This window comes from Colletotrichum fructicola (assembly GCF_000319635.2).
Source record: "Colletotrichum fructicola Nara gc5 chromosome Unknown KSG_Nara_v1_contig10, whole genome shotgun sequence".
In the NCBI taxonomy this organism is placed as follows: domain Eukaryota; kingdom Fungi; phylum Ascomycota; class Sordariomycetes; order Glomerellales; family Glomerellaceae; genus Colletotrichum; species Colletotrichum fructicola.
The window spans coordinates 3,414,591-3,435,961 of record NW_027094060.1 but is presented as its reverse complement, the minus strand read 5'-3'; the positions used below and the strand labels follow the sequence as shown (position 1 = coordinate 3,435,961).

The window sequence follows — 21,371 nt, the reverse complement described above, 5'->3', positions numbered from 1 at the left end:
GCGGCCGGGCTGGCTCTTAATCCTAACACTACCCCATCCCGTCAACTAACTCCTCGCCTTAGGTCAAGGACTTTGAGAAATAGTTATGCGCTAGAATTACTTCAGTATGCAGTTGTAGTCGCTATAAGCCTTAGCATCTTTTTGCTTTTCTACATGCTCAAGCTCTACGACCAGTCCATCCAGCTCCTGAGGGTTCTCTATATACACAGAGCCAAGCAGCGTGGTGGTTATTTAGTGTTCTGCATCCTCGCGAAAACAAACCCCACGGTAGCTGTCAGCGCCTCCACTAACAGCTCGTGTCGTGGAAATCCTACCACCAATAACTAACTATCTAGCCCCTTTCCTATGAGATTGGCAGACTCAAGACTAAACTCAAAGCGTTAGTTTATGTCTCTAAAGGAGCGTAGTGAGATTGCTTATAGTATAGTCCAAAACCCCAAGTCGTAAGGTTAGCCCGTCCAGGAACGAGGAGGAGCTGTGATGGCTCTGGCAACTGGTGCCCTTCATCTCGACTCATCTGAGATTGCAGTGAACAAGCCGAACCTTGACCTGTACCCTAAGAGGCACCAGGGAAGGCGTTTAGGGTTAGGGTTAGGCAGGGGGTGATAGGTGGGACAGGACGAGTTAGACCAACAGTTATACACCGACAGTCGTAGAAGATCCAGGTGGGGTCGTTAGCTTTCCTTTTGTTTCCTTTTTTTCCCCCTTCCCTCTTTTGCGCTGTGCGGTGAGTGTGGTTGACGTCGTCCGCGACCGGCTGCCCCGCCCCGACCGGTCGTACCACCCCGCTCGGTGCCGCTGCCGCGGCCGCGTAATCTCGGCCATACCCACTTCGGAAGCATGCGACAACGTCGTCCATAAGCATGCGCTACACAATTGAGACGCGGTGCGCCTCGCTTGCTCTGTGACCCGCCGGGTCCCCTCGCCGAGCTGGACGTACGTCGAAAAGGCCAAGTATAACAACGGTGAGAGATAGAATCCCCAGTCGAGGGCCTATCAGCTTAATCGGTCGAGCACTCCTCTAGCTAAGGAGAAGATCCGGGTTCGAGTCCCGGGTGGGCCTCTTTTTTGCCCTGATCTCAAATATCCAATCCGTTTTGTCATAGGCCTCTCCGTTGGCAAGAAATCCCTTGTTTTAGGGTTTATTTCGTTTATACTCTCAGTTCTAAGCCATCAGAGTGCGATACCTTACGTATACTTGGGAACATGTTCATGAAATTTCCTCTCCTGCAAGGAACCGCCTAGCCTCACATTATATACTATATCTTGGTCTCTCGTATCTCCAATCCCCGTTTATACTCTCCTTCCTCAGGACAATGGTCCTGTTGGCGAGATACATAACCTTTCGACACGACAGTCGACGTGTCCCCCACGTGATAGCTCAGCAAGAGAGGCTGGTGGAGAAAACGCATCACCTGGACGAAGGTGAGGTGGTCTTCGCTGTGGTCCTGGTTGTATTCATGTGCCTACCCAGCATTGGTAATCCGATCTGACCCCAACGCCTGAGATGAGACGAAAGCCGAGGCTAGAGGTATAGGTGATGGCTATGAAAACCACTGCGGACCCTCCTCCCCTCCTAGACCTTCTCTCTTTATAATTTGTCCCAGTGATTAACTTGGGGCTATGCATCCTTAAGGCTTTAGGGTGTAACGCGCTTAAGCGTTCACCTGGCTCCCATCGGATTCGCCCACCGAAATTGGAAGAAAACCCAATGCATCTGCATCTCCTACTCAATTCCCATCATCTCCCTTCCCTTCCTTTATGCGCCTATTTATTGTATTTGTATAACCCTATCGATCCTTGATGATGCTCGCGCAACGCTCCGTCCAGATGCTGTCCTGGCTGTTGAAGACCACGCCGATAAAGTCGTCTGGCCGTTTCATGGCCGACCGTAGCTCTCGGAATGTCTGGAGGAGGTCCTCTTGAGGCCGCAGCTGCAGGTCTGTGTTTCGGGGGCTGTCGCGGTTGCTTTTTGAGGTGACCCAACCCAGCTCACGCAACATCCGGTTGCTGCACCCCTTATGCTCTACAGCGCCATTAGCATCATAAGCCTCACACCATCCCTGCGTTATACTGTACCAATCTTCTTCGTCATCTCGGCTACATCATAGGCCGTCCCACTTGAACCCTTCTTCCAGGGGAAAGAGGCGGGGTAGAGGAACCACATCATCCTCGTGACCATGACGAGGGCCAGCTGGGCCGGGTCCTTCCTCTTGGCTGCGGTCCCGAATTCGCGCGACCCAGGCGCAACCTCTGGCGTTTCCGATGAGGAGCAAACGGTCAATGTGATCATCAGCATCAGGCAACAGAGGGGGTCGTCGATGTTGTTAGAGAGGCAGTTTATCGCCAGCTGATAGTGGTCTAGAACCCGTAGGTCGCCCTTGTTAGAGAAGATCGCCTTAGCCTTGAGAAAACCGTCCGTGATGAGGCTGGGGACGTCGGTGAAGGGGAAGCCGCAGCCGAAGCTGATGGTTCTGCGCGTCTGCCTGAGCGCCCGGTCGTGCGCAGCTTTCTCGTGCTTGATTTGAGCTTCCTGCGCCGCGCGCCTCAGGGAGCCTGGCGGACCGGTTACTACTACGTGCGCGACCTCTCGACCGCGCAGGCTGACGACGGTGGTTGACGTTAAGCGGCCCTTGACGGCGTCAGGCACCCACTCAACACCGGCCGCGAGGAGTCGGCCAGCTATCACGGAGACCCACTCATCAGGCTTGAGTCCGTTGCTAGCCTGGTTGCCGCTAGTTATGGCCGCCTGCAGATGGTCCGGCCATGTCGCGTTGACTGGCGCGGATGCTGCCCGCCCCTTCTCGGTAGATATAACGCGGAGAAGCTCAGTAGCAAAGTCATGCCTGGTGCGCGTCCTCGACAAGGTTATTTTTATGCGCGAGCCGCCCGAGGTGAGACCGTCAGTTAGCCGCTGTAGCACGATATGGGTGAAGGCGTCTGGCGCCGCTTCCCACGCCTCAACAGCCGACTTACACGCCTCTTTCTGCTCCAAGGTGATAGGTATGCTACTAGTGTCGCTACTACCTTCTTGCAGCCTGCGCCGTAGTTGGTTGGCTATGAAGAGCTTCGTCTGGGGGATCCACATCTCCCGCAGGAGTTCCGTCACATATTCTGTCACAGCTGCATGGCTCTTGAATGCGTCCCGGCCTAGCTGGCTGAACCAGATCTCGGTCTCCCGGTGGGAGGCAAGGCGGTCGCCGTAGTGGTGCTGTAGCTCGCTAATATGGAGCAGTATAAGCCTTCCCGTCTTCGCGGAGCGGGGCCACCGGCTGGTGTCCATGAAGCAGGTCGCTGCCCCGGCTGGACCGAGGTCTAGTACGGCTGGGTCGATATAGGGCCACGCCCCAGCTAGAAGGCTGTCGATGGTGCCTAGCGGCCGGAGCACCGTCTTCGGCAGGTGGCGCTCATGCCCGGTGAAGATATACCCACCAAGCCGGTCAAGTACTGCAACAGCCTCAGAGTGTGCGAGGTCTAGGCCGCGCTCGCCGCCAGCAACGTAACGCCGTTCCATCTCACAGATAGCAAGCTCAAACAGGCGGCAGTAGGCCGACATGATACGGGGGAAGATTCCGACTGGTATAGACCGAAAGATATGGACATACGACTCATGCTCTGTGAGGAAGAAGCGCATGAGTTGGAAAATGGGGCGAATGACGTTCTCGAATGTGCGCTCAACGCTGTCCATATGTCGTATGTTGAGTGATACGACCTGCTCCATCCGGTATGCTACCTCATCCTTCTCGATAGCGATGTCCAGCTGCCTGCGCTCTCGCGCAAACGGCTTAGACTCTTCGGGCTGCTCAGGCGTGAGGTCGCCACGGATACGACGTAGTAGCCTCTCCCGCCTGTCTCTTGTGTACGACATGGCGGATGTGTGTGACGTTGGGGCTGTTAGCGCTGCTGTCGCGTACCCCTTTGTCGCGAGGAGGGCGCTGGCGCTATGGCGCACGCTTCTCTTGATGTTGGAGTAGCCCTGGAAGTAGCCGAACGAAAGCACGTCTGCGCCCTCATTGCGGTCGCTCATATTCCCCTGTAGAGCGGTGTAGAGCGAGTTAAGGAAGGCGGGCGGCTGGCTGGAAGAGAAGTTTCCATACGTGGGGTGGAAGGCCTGCGGGTAGAAGGTGTAGTCGCGGTTCCCAGGGTACTCTCGCGCCACCATGTTCCGGTCGGCGAGGAGGCAGCGCGTCTGTGAGCCGCCCGACTCGCTATTGATACAGACTGCGAGGGCGTAAGATATAGCACTGATACTGCTGAGATCAAAGCGGGCGTTGAGCTCCACGATCATGCTCTGTAGGTCCCTGCTCTCTCTGAGCATCTGCTGGTACTCCCGGCCTTCCACTGTATCGCTATGTGTACTTTGTCCCTCGTTAAGAGAGAGCTCTTCGACCTCCTGCCGAGAATTTCCATCTCTGAGGCCCTCCTCCTCGGCATCTTGCTCGGCGTCCTCCACCCCCTCCTCCTCCTCCTCCTCCTCCTCATAGGGTATATGTCTCTCGCGCGGCAGGTCGTAGATAGTATCGCTGACCTGGATCTCGATATTCGCGCCGTAGTCATACGCGTGAAAGGCCGGCTCGTGGCGTCGCCAGAATGAATTGGGATTGTGGGTGCTAGCCCAGGCGGCCCAACCGTCCATGAACTGCTGCTGGAAGACCTGCCACTTAGCCGAGCTTATGCGCTGGGTACTCTTTGTCCCCAACCGCCAGCAGGCCTCAACCCCCTCGCCAAGCAGTTGCGGCGACTGGAAGACGCCCACGATGTATGCGGCCAGCTCGCGGGCTAACCCGGCCGGCATCCCGCTCTTGTCCAAGGCTGTTGGTCTCTCGCGTGGGGCCCCGCCCCTGGAGGTCGGCTCGTGCGCCACGGGGTGCATGACGACGAACCAGACCTCTCGGGTACCAGCCTTAGCGACCCTGAACGTGCGCCCGGTGATATCGAACGGGATGCCGCCGATATGCTTTGCGCTGCAGGGCGCTGCGTATGACTCGAGAGAGAACTCGATGTTGTCGAAGACGGGCCCGTCGCTTTTCGTGATGGGGCTGCGTGGCTTGCCGACGATGCTGAAGAAGTCAAGGAAGAACTGCGGGAAGAAGGCGTCCGTGGCCTTCGCTGGCGCGCTACCTCCATCGCGAGACCCAAAGTCAATCGCGTGCTTCTCCTGTAGCATCTTGATAGCATCGGCTGGCTCGAAATCACTTCGGAGGACCTTTTCGATAAAGCGTCTGGCTGAGGAGAGGGGTGAGAGGCGTCAGCATATTCTTCTCACTCCTAGTTTAATTCCTTCCGTATATACACCTCGGAACCGGTGGTGCCCTGAGGAGTGGTCCACAGCCCAACGGTGGCCGTTCCGCCCATTATCGCCTTCATCCTCATGTTGGCGGGTTGAGTCCTGGTTGCGGGCGAAGGGACCGTTACCGTCCAGGCTAGAGGTATCCTCTGTATCGGCTAGGCCATCACTATCTACTAGCGACTCGGTGATAACATCTCCCTTATAGGTTAAAGACATCTTAGTGTAGCTGCGGTGGGATGCTAGGTGTTACTGTTCACGGTCTTGGGTGTGCGTAATGTATGTGTGTGCTAGGTGAGGTCTCTTGTACTATACTCTCTGGGGATTCTATGTAGGACTACCTATATATCCTCTACTAGGAGATTACTTACTAACCACTTATCCAGTAGGGTATTGAATACTGCTTGTTGTCCTGCTCCCCATGTAACTCTCCCCCACTATAAGTCCAGGAGGGCAGATATGCAGCATGGGCCGCCTGTGTTTTATCGGGGAGAGTGGAGGAATCCTCTTGCCCTCTTACGAGACGAAAGCCCTATTAAGACGGCTTAATATCCTGTCAATAAAAACAAAACCTCGAATTGGCCTGACAGTGGTCTGCCTAAGAATGTACGGTCTGCACAAATGCCCTCCCGGGCGTGAAGCTGATGATGACGACCTCAGTAAGGGATAGACTGGGGCACACCTAGAATTTGGGGGCCCACTTAGTGTGAAACTAGACAACCTTCTTTGTATGTGCCCGCCGGGCGCAGGTATTTGCTGAGGCACAGGTATTTGCTGAGGCATCTTCTATTGGCTACGTTTCAAACGGGCTGGCTTGCAGCGTTCTTCAGATCAACTTTCCCAAACGAATTGTCTATGTAAGGTATGCAAGGGATCCCCAGGCCTGCAGACGCGACCACGACTGCTACTATACTGCTCTGGCTGGTTTCCTAGCTCTAGGCCCCAGCTTCCAGCGTGGAACTGGTTTCTGGCTGGCGGTGGTCGCTGGCCCCTTGGGCGAAGGCAGAGGGCGCCGCTGTTGATGTGACGGCGGCGGCGAGGAAGGGGGGGAGGGGGAGGAGGGAATACTGTTGCGGCGCCTGGGCTGTGAAACATCTCGAGCATCGTCGTCGTCATCATCATCATTGTTATTGTTGTTGCTGCTGCTCTGTTGGCGCTGGCGCGCAGACTGCTTAGTGGTGATGGCGGGCGCGTCCTGTGTCGGCTGGTCCTCGTCGCCAGGGCAGTCCAGCGCTGCTGCAGATCCGTTGGAGGGCGTGAGGTAGGCGTTTACGAGCTCCTCCACCTTCTGCTGGGTAGCTTGTCTAGCGGCGACGTCCTGCTGGCCGGCGAGCTTGAACAGATTGGCGCAGAACCCCTGCACGAGGGTAGAGGCCTTGGCCTGGCGCTCGCTTCTCCTTGTTGCGCACTCCGTCGTCCACAACGGGCGTAGCGTGTAGCCCTCCCTGTCGGTTGACTGACGCACCATCTTCAGCAGACGCGCCCACGCCACGTGCTTGAAGCGCTGCCCGTATAAGCCGTCTTCGCTGTCCTGCCCCTCATCGCCTATCGCGTCATCATCCAGGAGTGGGAGCAGCTCCAGCGCCCGGAACTCGGCTAGGTTGTCCCGTACGAAGTCCAGAATACGTCGCTGGAGCTGTACTGCTGCGATCGCGGGGAAGGCCCCGGGAGCCCAGCCCCTATGGGAGGCGAGCTCGTCCAGCGCTATCGACAGGTGCTCCCGGAGGAGGGGCTTATTCCTATCCTTGGGCCTGACGTCGTCGACGGCTGCAGCTTGCTCTGGACTGATCCAGCAGATCACGTGGCAGAGCACACGGACGGCTATCTGGATCTCCGTCTTCTTGCAGTGGAGGATACGCCTTAGGTCGGGGAACGTAAGCACTAGCGAGTTTGTGATAGCATCATGGACGAGGTGGTAGGTGTGATCGTCCATGTTCGCGAGGAACCCGTCGACCCGTGTACGTGCTTCGCGCCCCGCCTGCTGCTGTCCGGACGTGTAGAATACGCTCGTGATATTGGGGGCGGCTTGGCAAGTTGAGAGCCTGTCCCAGTCGGCGGGCGTGATGTAGACCTGCTCGTCCGCGGGTAGGTCGGCTAAAACGCTGAGAACCTCGTTGAGGGCATCAATCCAGTACTCGTCGATGCGGAGGCTGGCAATCCACTCAAAGTATGAGATATTGAAGGTGTCTAACCCCAGCCTTGTGCAGCACCACTGCGTTGTGACAGGCCGCCATCTCTGGTGGTTCCACAACATAACGAGCCTCCGCGTTGGGAAATGCTTCTCGCCGTCGAGGCGGAGTGCCTCGACGACGTGCTGGTCTACGGCGGCGTCCTCCCCGCCTAGCTGTCCGTCTGCCTGCCCTCCTATGCAGGCGATGGACGCAAGCTGCGTCCAGATCTGCCCGTGATTGTCGGGCAGGCTTGGGTCGCGCCTGTTGACGCGGAGCTTGACGTTCAGGTCGCGCGGCAGGCGGTCTTTGGGTTTCCATGTCGTCCGTTAGCCTCTTGTGAACACGGTCTCATGCTTTGTGCTTGGGGGCTATACCTTTGTCGTACAGCTCGCACGCCCACCATAGGTCGGAGCCTGGTGCGCCCGTCTCCTTGACGTACTCGCGTAGCGCCTGGATACGGTGCTGGCCGGCCATGACCTCGGCCTTGCCCCCGCTCACTTCGGCCCAGTGTAAAAAGGAGAGCTCGCAAGGACTGTCGTTATCATCGTTGCCGTCCTCTCCGTCGTCCTCCTCTCGCCCCTCTATGCCGCCGCCGTCCTGCTGCATAAGGCTGACTGCCTCGGCGCTGCAGAGGACGGTGATCCGGTTCTCCGGCGCCCGCCGTTCCAGCCCGCCGCTCCTGAATGCGTGTAACAGCTCCTGGACGTGGGCTGCGTTAATAGGGCGGTTCCTGCCGACGCTCCAGGCTGTGTCCAGCACGTCGATGGGCATCCTGGCAACGGCGAGGAGGAAAGGTTGCGCCCGTTCTCGCGCGGACGATGTTTCTGTAAAGGGGGAGCTGATCTCATCTTCTCTCCTGGCCCGGACCCGCTTCCTCAGCCCTGATGCTGATGGCGCTGTTGCTGCTTTCTTATTATCGCCCTCATCACACTTCCTCTTCCGCTTCTCGCTGAGCACTCTGGCCATTGCGGTGATATGTATTTTTCAACTGCCGCCTGATAGCCTGTGCTGGCTGGTTGTTTCTTCGTTAATTTTCTTGTCTTTCTTGCCCCTGGGGGCTTAGGGATAGGTGGTTAAGGGGGTGGGGGTGCTTGTGATCAGATGAGACGTGTGCACAAATGAGACGGGAAGATGGGATGATGGATGCTTGTAAGGGGTGCGTATTTGGCAGGGCGGCCGGATGCGATTGGTCCGAGGCTGCTATAGTACACTAATCTTCTATGTTTTTATGTGCTGGGTGGGGGACGGCTACGCAGCAGAGGGAGCTGACTCACCCCACCACAGCTAGCGTATTCTCGTCCAGCAGCAGCAGCAGCAGCAGCGGCAGCGGCATAATTAACCTCAGGTCATGCTGTAAGGTAATAAACAAATCAGGCGTCGGAATACACCTATGATAGGGGGTGCTATGAACACTTATACGCACTATTAGTCGCCCTCTGGATAAATAGCTGTCCTACCCCCATAATCGCACGTCTTTCATACTCAGGATTGGCGCCCTTAACTGGCTGGGTCACTGGCTGTGCTAGCTCCTGGGACGCCCTAGGTATCTGACGAGTGTAGGGCAGTAAGGACAAGCTATGCCTGCCTATGCTGCGTGTGCTCCCTCCTGTTTTCTGGTTGAGGAACTACTCTGGGGAGAGGTGTTGAACATGGGGTCTGTTGTAAGGTTGGAAATACACTCCTTAGAGCTGAGGTATCATGGCCCAACCCATGCATGACTACAACTAGAAAGAGAAGTGGTAGTGATCCGGCTACTTGTTTATACATAATGATATGTAGATATATTTAACCTGCAGTATAGCGCGTCTTATGTTGACCTTTGCTCCGAGGTCTTGTCTAGGTGGCGGTGTTGATGATCGTGCTCTGCGGAACAATAACATCCTAACGTTGTGATAAAATTCCTTGGAAAAAATGTTGCCTGTTTATATGATGGCCTGTTTTGCCTGTTTGAGTTCTAGATCACTTTGATCGCTCCTATCTAAACTATCCCATCTGCCCTTATCCTAGGTAGAACGTTATGCGCAGGGCTATTTGCGATTTGCTTCCCCAAACTCATAATTTCAGAGTGATCTGCTCGGCCGGTTGGATACTCAACTGGCTATTACATAATCAACGGCTGTCGGGCCCTGGGTTATTCCGATGGAGTGGGTCGGGACCAACAGGGCCCCGGACCTACCTGAGGTCCTCCCTTGGCTCTCCCTTGCCCATTAACGATGAATTTGCGCTGTCTGAGTTGCACATCTTGCTGTATACCACAAGCAAACATGCTTCCTGTTACCCTTTACAAATGTCTATATACTGACTGAGGCTTTGCGCGCATGTCTGCTCACTGGTGCCCTGATATACTCTTTATCTGGGACGATGGAGTTTGTGATAGTTTGTCCTATGGTTAGCTGGCCTTCTTGTCTTGCCCCTACTTGACGCGTTGGGCCCCTACTTGACGCGTTGGGCCCCTACTTGACGCGTTGGTCTCACTCTTAACGCGACATCATACACTAGTCCGCTTCCGGCCAGGGTCTTACTTCTCGCGGACAAACACGCCTAGACCAAACGCGTGGATAGCTAAGGCTATCCAACCCTCTTCTATCTCCTACGCGTCCCCCGTTTTCTCTACCCTCGATCTCCTCTTCCTCTATTCATCTGTTCATCTATCTATCGGTGGATATATTTATTGCTACTACTGCTGAGTGAGGCCGTATATATGTATGGTGCTCCCTGTGAGCCAGCTCTATATGCTTATTGGGTTTGTCGTTTTGTGCTCCATACTGTCCTCCTCCTTCTAGGGATTTTGCTATCTTTCGAGCGATTGTATCCCTCCTTTTGAGATAGACAGGAGTGGGCTAAGCAGCAACTCATACAGGCTCTGGGAGAGCTATGCAGGTGGGCATATCTATAACTTGAGCGTCTGCGAGGGCTAACGGTGGGACTGGCCTGCTAGGCGTCTGGATATCGATGCTAGGGAAGATGTAGGTCAGCAAAGGCACAGACTCTTTTACGCTTTTCAGGCGGAAGCTTTCGAACGGAGCTTTATGGGAGGCTATGAAGCTTCCTAACTTCGGCTGGTTGATGCCCCCGAGGGCATGGCACTTTCTATGCCCCAGAGGGCATGAGCTGGTTGAACCCCCCGAGGGCGTGGCACTTTCTATGCCCCCGAGGGCATGGCACTTTCTACCTGAGGGTATAGCACTTTCCATGCCCCCGAGGGCATGGGCTGGTCGATGCCCCCGAGGGCATGGCATAGCACTAGTTCCTCTATCAACTTCGCTAGTCTAGCTCACTACTTCTACTACTACTACTATCTATTAATCTAACTATTCTATCTACATGCCTTGTGTAGCTATATATATGTTATGCGCTGTCCCTTGCTTGTCCCCTCCCTACATGCTCCTGTAGCCCTGGTCTATATGCCACCTTCTGCCTGCCTGCCTGCCTGCCTGGCTAACCCTACCCTGCCCCGACCCGTCCCGTGGGCCCGCGCTACCTACTACTACTACTACTTTACTTTACTTTACAAGGATTTCTTGGTCGGGAGGCGACGACGGAGGCTTTCTACGAAGACTTGGGTCTTGAATTGTGATAGATCTGGGTTGACCTGTAAGGGGGCAGTTCCTGAATTACTACCGTGCTTTGATGATTAAGTACAACAAGGCCGTATTGAGGCTTTAACACAGCGAGCTCTGCTCAAAAATGGTTCCATCTCACTATCCGCCAGCAGCCACTTCAGCCGTTGAAGCACCGATTGAAGCTGGCTGTGGACCAAGAAGCCCAGCCCTCCTCAAGCTTTCATCGTCCTCTCCAGCTTCGACCCTCCGAAGAAGATCCTCAGGATCGAATCTCACTGCTCTGATGTTGGTCGGGTCTATCGCCTTCATGTGCCTCTGAACATCGTTGGGGTCAGTGTAGGCCTCGATCTGTGCGTCAATGTTGTTTCCGTCGGGGTCCGTATAGTACAGACTTGTTGTCACGCCGTGGTTAAGACAGAACTTTGGCATGATATCTGCCTCTTTTGCATGACGGTACACTTGCACAAGGTCCTTGGCCGAGGCAAACTTGAGAGCGATGTGATCGAGTCCCCTCGTGTTGGCCTGCTTTGGAACAGCGGTCGCATCGTGGATTATGGCGAGACGGTGGTCTTCTTCATCCCAAGTGAGAACGGAGATGAAGTCGTTGGTGAGGACCACCCTTGCGCCAACAAGTACTTGGTAAAAAGAGGCCAACATCTCCGGCTTGCTTGTTCGTAGTCCAATATGGGCGATAGCCATTGGAGCTGGGACGCGGTCTCGGGTCATCTTATGGCGCGAGATGAAATACTAATACGAATATTATGACGAAAATGGATTGAAATGATGCTACTTATGTCGCTGAGAAAAGGTTCGAACATTACTATGGGCGACTCTGCGGCTTTAATAAGTGAGTGACCTCTTGGACATGAAAGAAGGACCCGAGCAATACAGTACTGATAACACCGGGTTCATTCCGGGAATTAAAAAATTAGTTTCCGCACATGTCATCACTCGTGGAGGTGGTGGGTATTCGAAAGATAAACTTTCCGATCTCCGCAAATGTCCGCAGACATCCGCTGTTTTGGCCACAAGGATGGCTGCGGCTTGAACTTTTACGAACACAACGGTATTCCCGGTTTCGCAGTTGACTTCTAATTGAAAGCCCCGTACGAAGTTCCAAGTGAACTGTATCGCTGTTGATATTGGGAGTGAAAAGATCACGCCATACTCACTGCTACGGACATCGCACACGTAGACTTATAACGGGCTGCTGTCAGCTAATTCTCAAGCACGGTCTTACATGAGGTCTCAGATAGGGAAATGGGGGTCTGGAGCTACATTTGGCAGCAAAGGCTTTTTTTAAAAGTCGAATCAATCGAGGGGGGGAATGAAAGGGGCAACGGATGAGCTACTGGTACTTCAGCAACTACTTCTACATCAGGTCAGATAAACTCAGGAAATATTGACTAAGATGGTGAACGTGAATCGTAAAATATCTAGGTTATAAAACGAGGCCGGAAATCATTCTAGCAGAATTTCAGTCATGGCAGGCTTAGCCTTGAACACCTCTCCATCCATAACACCGTCAAGGTAGCAATCCCCTACTAAGCGGTACCGTGTAGGCTCATGACCTCCGTGACTTTGGAGCTGTTTCCGGAGGATGAACGGCACTCTGCCTCCCTTTAAAACCCATATCTCGTCACCGGACTTTACGCCAGGGTGACAGAGTCCTACGTTACCTTTCTCCGTCACAAAAAGCCCACGACCGTACGTGGCGCAATGAAGAGCTTCAATAAACCTCCCATCCAGTGGCGGCATTCTTCCCAATCTCCAAGAACTTATAGCGCTTGAGAGCCAGTCTTCGTACACCCCCACATAACCGTCATCAAGCCGCTGACAGCGCAGCTCCTTCTCAATCATCACCAGGTTCGCGACTAAGGTTCGCCAAAAGGCCTGCTGTGCTGGTGCTTTGAATGGCCGACTCCCGAAGGGCACCTTGAGCCCAGCTACACGGAGCCAACCCAAGATGTCTCCTATCACGTCCCAGGCATGTTTAGACGATGTGTATCCGGCAACCTGAATAACCTTACCCACCTCATCGTTGCAGCAGACGCCCAGCAAGGAAAGAAGCATCCTCTCACGAACGTGGGGCGAGTGGTCTGTCAGTGCTTGATCGCTCCCGGGTTTCCAGGCATTGTACAAATCGTAAGACTTTAGACGTTCCATTTCGTACCAGAGAGTCGTCTCGTCAGGTCGGTAGGCCAAGTCGCGTACCCACGATGGCAGGTCGCTGTGATCCCTGTTGAAGCCCTCGCCTGTAAGGAACCTGAGATTACCTTGTCTGGATTGCCGAGCGATGGCCGTGGCTGCCCCGCAGAATACGTCGCGGAGTGAACGTGAGTAATCTGGCGTAAGAAGTGCCTGAGCAACATCGTCAAACGCGGTTCGGTCCACCAGGCCAAGGGTGCCGTAGACCTTGTCCCGTGGATCTTTGCAGTCTTTGTAGCGGTATAGCCTCAGCGTACGGTCGAGGCTGTTGCCCAGGTCCTCGTCATTTCCATCGTTCATGCTTTGTGGCGTTCGCGACTCCAGAGTAGGGCCTCGGGCCTTGTTCTGGGTTTGAGCAACCAACAAATTATCCGGCAACAGGCCGAAATTCCTGGGCATATGTTTATTACTTTCCGTGCAGCACGTCTTCGCATGCCTGATCAGATTACACGCCGCCGATCGCAGGCGATCCCAGCTGACTTCGTATTTCCCACTTCGCACCACTGCCTCTCGCGGAAGGATGGCCTCCTGCACGCACCAAAGTCTGGACCACCAGCGAGCGTCAAAGCTGGAGGCAATACCGTCCCACATAGACTGATAGGCTTGAGTGTGGTAGAATCGAAAGGGATATTTGCCAACCGCGAAGACCCGACGATAAAAGCAGGGAAGCTCGTGGAAGTGCTTGTCGTCGGCGAAAAAGTCCACACCTACGAAAGGATTGAAGTGCGTATAGTCGCCAGCGTTGCAGAACAAAGCTATTACATTGTTGAGCTTTTGAACAAGTGCTAACACTGCCGAAGGCAGAGGGGCGAAGGCAAAGGGGTCAAAGGTAATTACGCACCAAACTCTTCCAGACGGGAACGAAAGGCCCATTTCGAGGTCAAAGATGACATGGGCATGGCTGAAATGCCTCTATGAATCTGAACCAGCAAGGCTTTGCGAGCTTTAGCAATCGGACCATTCTGGAATTGAGGCGTCGGTATGGGCGTTATGTCAAGCCAGATGATAACTCTTGAGCATTGCTTGTAGATCTCATCCATCATGCCGACCTGGTGTGTCTTCTCGACGATGGCTTTCTGGTTTATGGACAGTGCATCGACCCAGAGAATGCGTGTAGACTCCGCAAAACGCAGATGTCTCAGCGCCGATTCGAGATTGATGGTGACATCCATTTGCTCACCGTCGAGCAGAATAGGTCGTACGACTTCGGGGTCTCCCCATGCGTAAGACAAGGCTTCATACACTGGGTAATTGTGGAGTCCGGTAACCTCTAGGCGGCATTGAATATCTTCCTCCCACTTACCGGGCAGCAAGTGGAGGAGGCGTATATCCTTGCTCTCAAGCGAAATTGTTTTCTGCAAGTAAACCCGGCGGTTGGCCATATTGAGATAGGTTATGTTGGTTCAGGAGAATATCTTTTCTCGAAGAAATGAGACTGTACTGTTTCTCTCTGAGGAAGGAGGTCGGGAAGTCAACTTTTTTTATGTTGTTCTGCTGCTCGGGGAGAGCTCAGACCACCTTGAATGGGGGGGGGTGTTAATCCTCTTGGTTTTCATCGTGGATATCCAAGAACCAATTTAGGACAGGCTGCATTCAATAAATGCAAACGATGCCATCCTACGGGAATAACTGATAACATTCGACCAGCAAGCCATGTCCGTGACCGGTGAGCTTGGTTACACGACATAACACAGTTTTTATGCAACTCAGCCTCACCCGGTGATTGGAGCGGAAGTGCCCGGTGTCAACGGCGATGTCAGGGTCAATTTGTAAGATTCGGTCCACCCAGCCTTCTTGAGCGCTAGTCGCTCTCTAAGTCAAGAAGAGAGGCTACCAATAGGACAACGACTGTCGTGTGTTTTTATCTGGTTCGGGTCCGAATGTGATAATGTCTCGGGCTGGGCATGTGGGTCTCGTCTGACCTGTACAACCCGAGGCCATTCCTTTCAATTTTCTCGGCATTGCTTGCTGACCACCCAGCACCAATACTTCCCAGCTATTTTGCCTGCCGGAACCCCGGGCTGGAAAGCTTTCCTAGGCGCTGATCAAGGTCACCCGATCATCGCTCCACTGGAAATCCACTGTTGAGGCCATTGGACTTCAATGTCTTCAGTCCCACATCGGATGTGTCCACGAACGCCCGCACAGGCGGTGTTTTCCGATCTTAGGAAACGGTTGGGCAAGCTGTTTCGTATGGAATCAGCTCGCATGTCGCCAGTCAGTTCATCCCGTTCGGTATCTACATCGGCGTATTTGTGGTCGCAGTGCCACTATTCCACACGGTTCTACTAGAAGTTCACGTCGAGAACCGAGTCCTAAAGCTCACAACTAATGATGGTCAAATCTTGACCAATGCGGTCAAGCTTCAGGATGCCTCTGTCGATGAGACTGGCCCTACCAACCTAGACACTAAATGAGGAGATGACGATGGGAAGCGAAATACCCGGAGGAAGGAATTTGACCACATCATCTGCGTGCGTGATGTTTGGGTTCGTTGGGGTTTGGGCCTTTGATTGAATTTATACCACCCAGCTCCGTGTCTCGAATCTAATAATTTACACAATGAAGTGAAATAATAAACACATTGACCAATGCAACTCCAAAGTCTTCTTCATTGCTATAGCTTAGCTGTCGGATAGACAAAATCACACTCAGGGTCGGTGGTGTTGATCTGCGTGAAGATTGCGCAGCCCCTTGACGCGTAGATACCTCACCCTTCGGGAACCAAATGACCGATCCAGTCGTGGCAGTGTATATTTCCCCAGGGGTGAGATCTTCCATTGTAATGAGTCCAGCTGTAAGGGGCTGGCCCCTAGGCTTGTTCAACGTAGAGGTGCCGTCGATTGACTATTCTAAGCTGAAGAAGGAGGAAAGGACTTTACAGGGATAGGCGCCTAGCAGCAGTGATGCAGACCGGGGCTAGGCGGTGTGCTACAGCAGAATAGTGGATCCGGCGGAGCCGGATCTCGGTAGCTGCTCCGGCAAAGCCGGAGATCTCGGCCGGGCTCTAGCCCGTTACATTACCTCCCCGCTCCCCTCCGGCGGCGCGTCCGTGGCGCTAGAGCTGGGTCTCCGTCGTGCTTCATCGCAGGGCCGTAACGTTGTTCGTAAGCCTCCATCGCTTCCGTCCCCTGGAGCGTCTCGATAGGCTCCCAGGTTCTCTCTGCGTATCCTTCCCACTTAACCAGCACTTCACGGCGTCTCCCACGCCCTCGACGCTTCCAGGCGGCGGCGTCGATACTCTCTACATTCCAGGTCTCCTCGCCTTCGTCATCTATAATTGGGGGCGGCTGCTCGTCGTCTAGCGTTTGCCCAGGTAAAGGGTCGTTACCTGCACGCTTCAGGGTATCCACGTGGAAGCGTGGGTATATAGCCGTTGGCACGTTAAGCTCTACCACGTATGGTGAGATAACCTTCGTAACGGTATACTTATGGTGCAACCAATCCAGTTTCTTGCATGGCCTAGGAGACCTGTAGTGGCCCATGTGAAGCCAGACTTTGTCGCCTGCTTCTAGTCTCTCCGTAGGCTGGCGCTTCCTGTTAGCCAGCTCCTCATAGCGTTGCTGCGTTGAGGCAAGGGTCGACCGTGCCATATCCATCACGTCCTGGAGCCTTGTTACCAACTTGCGTGCCAGGTCCTCGCGACGGCCCCCATGGTCTTCTGGGTCTGCCTCTTGAACCCGGACAGGCTCTGGGTGGTATCCGTGTTCTAAGAAGAAGCTGCTCATGCCTATAGCGCTGCTATCGCGGCTGCAGAGCGCTAGTTGAGCTGCTGGGAGGTTATTCGCCCAATCCTTCTGCGAGTAGGTAATGTAATTGCGTAGGTAGGCCTGGATCTCTTGGTTCATCCTTTCTGGGCCGCCATCAGTCTGTGGGTGATAGGCAGTACTGAGCCGCTGTTCTATTCCTAAAAGCTTGCAGAATTGCCGCCAGAAGCGGCTCGTCCAGTTGCTTCCTCTGTCGCTCACGATTGAAGTAGGGACGCCGTGGAAGCGGAAGTGGCAGCTCAGGAATCGTTCAGCGCAGGCTTCAGCTTCCATACTTTCCATAGCTTCAAGGGTTACGCCTTTTCCTAGCCGGTCGATAATTACCCAAAGGTATCGCTCACCCTTATCCGTAAGGGGAAGGTCGGTAATGAAATCCATAGCGAGGTCGCTTCGTATACGCTGCGGTATTGGTAGAGGTTTCAGAAGTCCTTTTCGATGCTCTCTCCAGATGTGGCTTCGCCCGCAGCCATCGCAATTGCGGCAGAAGCGTCGTACTAGCTGTGACTGGCCAGGCCAGTAGAAGCGCCTACTGACTAACGCGAGGGTATTATCTCTACCAGGGTGGCCACTAAGTACTGAGTCGTGGCTGCTTTGAACGATACGAGTACGTAGTGTGTTCGCCTCGCTATCTAGGTCTTCGCTACCTGGTACCCAGATCCGGTCTCTGAATAGTAGTCGGTTGCCATTATCGATCTCACACTCAGCAATCTGGACCTTTAGCTTGAGGCTAGGAGGGAAGCTTCTTTCTCGTTGTTTCACAGCATTATATGCCTGCTGGTAGACTTGGTCTTGCCCTTGGGTCTGGTCCCAGAGTTGCTGTAGTTCCTTATCGTCGGTGAACACAAGCACTGATGGGGCTGCCTCTACGCGTCGTGTACGCGTTGAGGTAAGGGCTACTTCGGGAAGAAGCTGGAGAATCCGGCCTTGTTCGCGCTCGTCCTCTAGAGACGTAGGTACGTCTTGTTCGCGTCTAGAGAGTGCGTCTGGCACTACTGCTTCACTTCCTGGCCGGTACTGTATCTCGAAGTTGTACTGAGACAGCTCCTCTGCCCATCGGCTTTGTCGTTCTGTGAGCCTCTGCTTTGTCATGAAGTACTTCAGGTTCTTATGATCAGATAGAACCTTGAACTTATTGACGCTCTGCAGTTCCGCTCTCCATGCTCGTAGGCAGCTAATAATAGCTAGCATCTCCTTATCGTGGATTGGGTAGTTGAACTGGGCGGCATTCAGCCGCTGCGAGTGGTATGCTACTGCGTGACGTCTCCCATGCTCATCTTCTTGTGACAGTACTCCTCCAAGGGCGAAGCCTGAGCAGTCAGCCTCAACGTAGGTTGTACGCTCAGGGTCTAGTTGATGTAGGATAGGCTTGGCTGCAAAGATCCTCTTAAGCTCCTGGAATGCTACTTCCTGCTCTTTACCCCAGTGGAATAGGACGCCCTTCTTTGTAAGAGATATAAGGGGTCCAGCAATCTCTGAGTATGCTGGGATGAAGATCCGATAGTAGTTTGCAAACCCTAGGAAGCTTCTAACTCCCTTAACCGTCTTTGGCGCAGCCCATTCCTTGATTGCCTTCAGCTTCTCAGGATCGCAGGAGATGCCTACTCCTGCGGTGATAATGAACCCTAGGTACTTGACTGTCTTCACAGAGAACGCACACTTATGAGGGTCTAGCCGGAGCCCTGCAAGAGCAAGCTTCCGTAGTACTAGCTTAACCTTTGCTTCGTGGTCTTGCCGTGAGCCGTTTGAGTAGATCAGTACGTCGTCCATATATGCCGTAGCGAAATCGTCTAGGTACTCTCGAAGCACTCCGTTGATATATCGTTGAAATGTAGCGGGGGCTCCTGTAAGCCCAAAGGGTACAACTAGCCATTCGAATAGCCCATATCTTGTCCTGAAGGCCGTCTTATGCTCCTCTCCTTCAGCAATTCGTATCTTATGGAACGCTGCAACCACATCCAGTTTCGTGAACCACTTAGCAGCACTAACAGTGCGTAGTGTCTCTTGGATTAAGGGGAGAGGGTATCGGTCGCGCTTAGTGAGTTCATTAAGGGCGCGGTAGTCAACACAAAAGCGTATCCCTCCCCCTGGTTTACGTACGAACAGTACTGGTGCTGATGCCTCTGAGCTGCTGGCGCGGATAAAGCCTTTATCCAGTAGGTCTCGTAGGGTCTTACGGAGGACGAGGAGTTCTTCTCGTGACATGCTATAGAGCGGCCCCCATGGTAGTACAGTCTCATTACCACTACTATCCTGTTTGATAGGGATCTTATGGTCGACCCCAGGACGATGTGGTGGAAGGTTGGCGGCTTCGTCAGGTTGGAACAGCTTGTGGAACTCAGCTAGTATAGCTGGCGGAAGGAGGGCCTTTAGATCTGCCTTCTCAGTCTTCTTCGTAAGGGCCTTCTGTATATCTGCTAGGCTGATGGCTCGGACTTCGTATCCTGCAGTTCGTTTGGTGTCTCGTTGTGCTCTCCTATAGAGTGCAGTGAAAGGAGCTCCTGGAAGGAGACGCGCGGCTCTGATCTCCCTTACTCGATCTGGTTCTTCTTCGCCTTTTAAGCGTAGGTCTACGCCACCCCTCCTATGCCGTATCCGTTGTGCAGCGGCATCGTATAGAATACGGTTCCTCTCCATCCAAGGCTTCCCTAGGAACAGGTCGTCACCAAGGCTACGTACGGTATATGCAAAGATCTTCTCATCATAACCACACAGCTCTAGGTTGAAGACAACTACACCTGTTGCTTTTGTAGCGCCTGTAGCGTCGCTAAAGCTGCCTAGCAGCCGCTCAGAGCGGTCTACTACCGGTAGGCGGAGCTTACGGGCGAGGTCGTGGTCGATAAGGGAGTATAGATCGCACCCAGTGTCTACTAGGGCGTCTGCTTGAGTGCCCTTGTGTATGCGGGTAGTGATCACTGCTGATTTGCTGCTCATGTGATGCTTGAACTGCTTCCATTCTGTAATGTCACTAGGCTTGGCCTCTAACGCCCGACTTCGCGTTAGAGTTACTCTTTTCCCGAGCTCTCTTCAGCTTCAGAGCTTCCTAGCTCCTCTATAGCATTACTATCGCTGCTCTCCTCTCGCCTCTTAGCTTTCTCAACCTTCTTGACCTTCTTAGGCCCTGAACGTCTTGGCTTAGGGCACCGTGTAGCAATATGGCCGATCTTATTGCAGTTATAGCATTTACGGTTATCTTTCTGGGGCCTTATGTTGTCTTCTGATGAGGAAGAGTCGCTGCGGTAGCGCTGTGACTTTGCGGCTCTTCTGGGCTCCTTAGTCCGGCTGACTCCAGCCATGAGGGTGTCCCCATCGGCATCTCGGTATCGTCGTCGTTCGTGACGTTCCTGGTAGGTCCTACTATCTAGCCCTGACCCTATTATCATAAGGACCCGGGCGTATTCTGGGTAGGTTTTCGGGGGATCGATTACACTAATTAGACGGTCCCGCAGAGTGGAGTTCAGGGCTCCTTTCAGATAGTTGATTCTGACTGCGTCTGCCCAGTGTCCTCCTCCACCTTCTGCTAACTCCTTCTCAAACTTTGGGAGGAATGTAGCAAAGCTTTCGTTTTCCTTCTGTCGGATAGTACGTAGCCTATCCAGTGCCCTGGCTTCTGCATTGGGATCTCCATAGCGAGTCTCAAGGTATTGCATAAACTGATCGGAGGATTCCGCTCCATCTGCTCCGCCTTGAGCGTAGTAGGGTGACGCCATGGTTTGAGCTGTGCCTTCCAGCCTTGCGTAGATGTATGCGAATATATCGGCATCACAGTCGAAAGCTTCCCTATCTCTTCGTATCTTTCCCTTCATCTCTAGGAACCAACGTTGGAAATCTTTACGTATGCCGCTAAACTTTGGTGGGTTTGGTATTTGATGTTTCCTCCGCCCTCTAGCTGCCATCGTTATACCGTCGCTCGTTGCCTGTATAGTTGTATCGGCTGTGGACGGGGTCGTTACGCTGCTCGCAAGCGGCGTAGGGGTTGCTCTATCCGTTGACATAAGCCCATTCAGAGCTGTCAAGAGCTGCGTCATCTGGGCCGTCTGCTGGGCCATCTGGTCCTGAAGAGGACGGACGCTTGCGTTGACCGCTTCGTTGATCCGGCGATCAATCTCAGCATTCATCGCGTCGTTTACGCTACCCTCTGGCGGATCCATCGTGCCGCTCTCGTGAGGTTCCATATAGCGTCTTCTCGTTGCGCTACCCTCTAGCGAATCGTCGTGTCGCTCTCGTGAGGTTCCGTATAGCGTCTTCTCGTTTGCACTACCCTCTAGCGAATCGTCATATCGCTCTCGTGAGGTTTCGTATAGCGTCTTTTGTTGTCGAGCTTAGAATATGTAAGGGGCTGGCCCCTAGGCTTGTTCAACGTAGAGGTGCCGTCGAT

General features: G+C 53.8%; 5 protein-coding genes across 5 annotated transcripts; all 5 read right to left on the bottom strand.

The window, feature by feature from the left end:
* Positions 1 to 1,790: 1,790 nt before the first annotated feature.
* On the bottom strand, positions 1,791 to 5,167 carry CGGC5_v016502 (uncharacterized protein; the record flags this gene model as incomplete). Its single annotated transcript, XM_066153530.1, has 2 exons — positions 1,791 to 2,026; positions 2,080 to 5,167. 2 exons carry the CDS (start codon positions 5,165 to 5,167, stop codon positions 1,791 to 1,793), a joined length of 3,324 nt encoding a protein of 1,107 aa, XP_066007186.1.
* Positions 5,168 to 6,194: 1,027 nt separating this feature from the next.
* On the bottom strand, positions 6,195 to 8,424 carry CGGC5_v016501 (uncharacterized protein; the record flags this gene model as incomplete). The annotated part of the gene is made up of 2 exons (XM_066153529.1): positions 6,195 to 7,762; positions 7,833 to 8,424. 2 exons carry the CDS (start codon positions 8,422 to 8,424, stop codon positions 6,195 to 6,197), a joined length of 2,160 nt encoding a protein of 719 aa, XP_066007118.1.
* A 2,735-nt stretch (positions 8,425 to 11,159) lies between these two features.
* On the bottom strand, positions 11,160 to 11,747 carry CGGC5_v016500 (Biphenyl-2,3-diol 1,2-dioxygenase 2; the record flags this gene model as incomplete). The annotated part of the gene is made up of 1 exon (XM_032026974.2): positions 11,160 to 11,747. One exon carries the CDS (start codon positions 11,745 to 11,747, stop codon positions 11,160 to 11,162), a length of 588 nt encoding a protein of 195 aa, XP_031876594.2.
* A 735-nt stretch (positions 11,748 to 12,482) lies between these two features.
* Positions 12,483 to 14,611, bottom strand: CGGC5_v016499 (Heterokaryon incompatibility protein 6, OR allele; the record flags this gene model as incomplete). Its single annotated transcript, XM_032026975.1, has 2 exons — positions 12,483 to 13,984; positions 14,071 to 14,611. The coding sequence occupies 2 exons, from the start codon at positions 14,609 to 14,611 to the stop codon at positions 12,483 to 12,485; spliced, it is 2,043 nt and encodes a 680-aa protein (XP_031876595.1).
* A 1,638-nt stretch (positions 14,612 to 16,249) lies between these two features.
* On the bottom strand, positions 16,250 to 21,144 carry CGGC5_v016498 (Transposon Tf2-9 polyprotein; the record flags this gene model as incomplete). The annotated part of the gene is made up of 2 exons (XM_066153528.1): positions 16,250 to 19,961; positions 20,003 to 21,144. The coding sequence occupies 2 exons, from the start codon at positions 21,142 to 21,144 to the stop codon at positions 16,250 to 16,252; spliced, it is 4,854 nt and encodes a 1,617-aa protein (XP_066007256.1).
* Between the last annotated feature and the right edge of the window lie 227 nt (positions 21,145 to 21,371).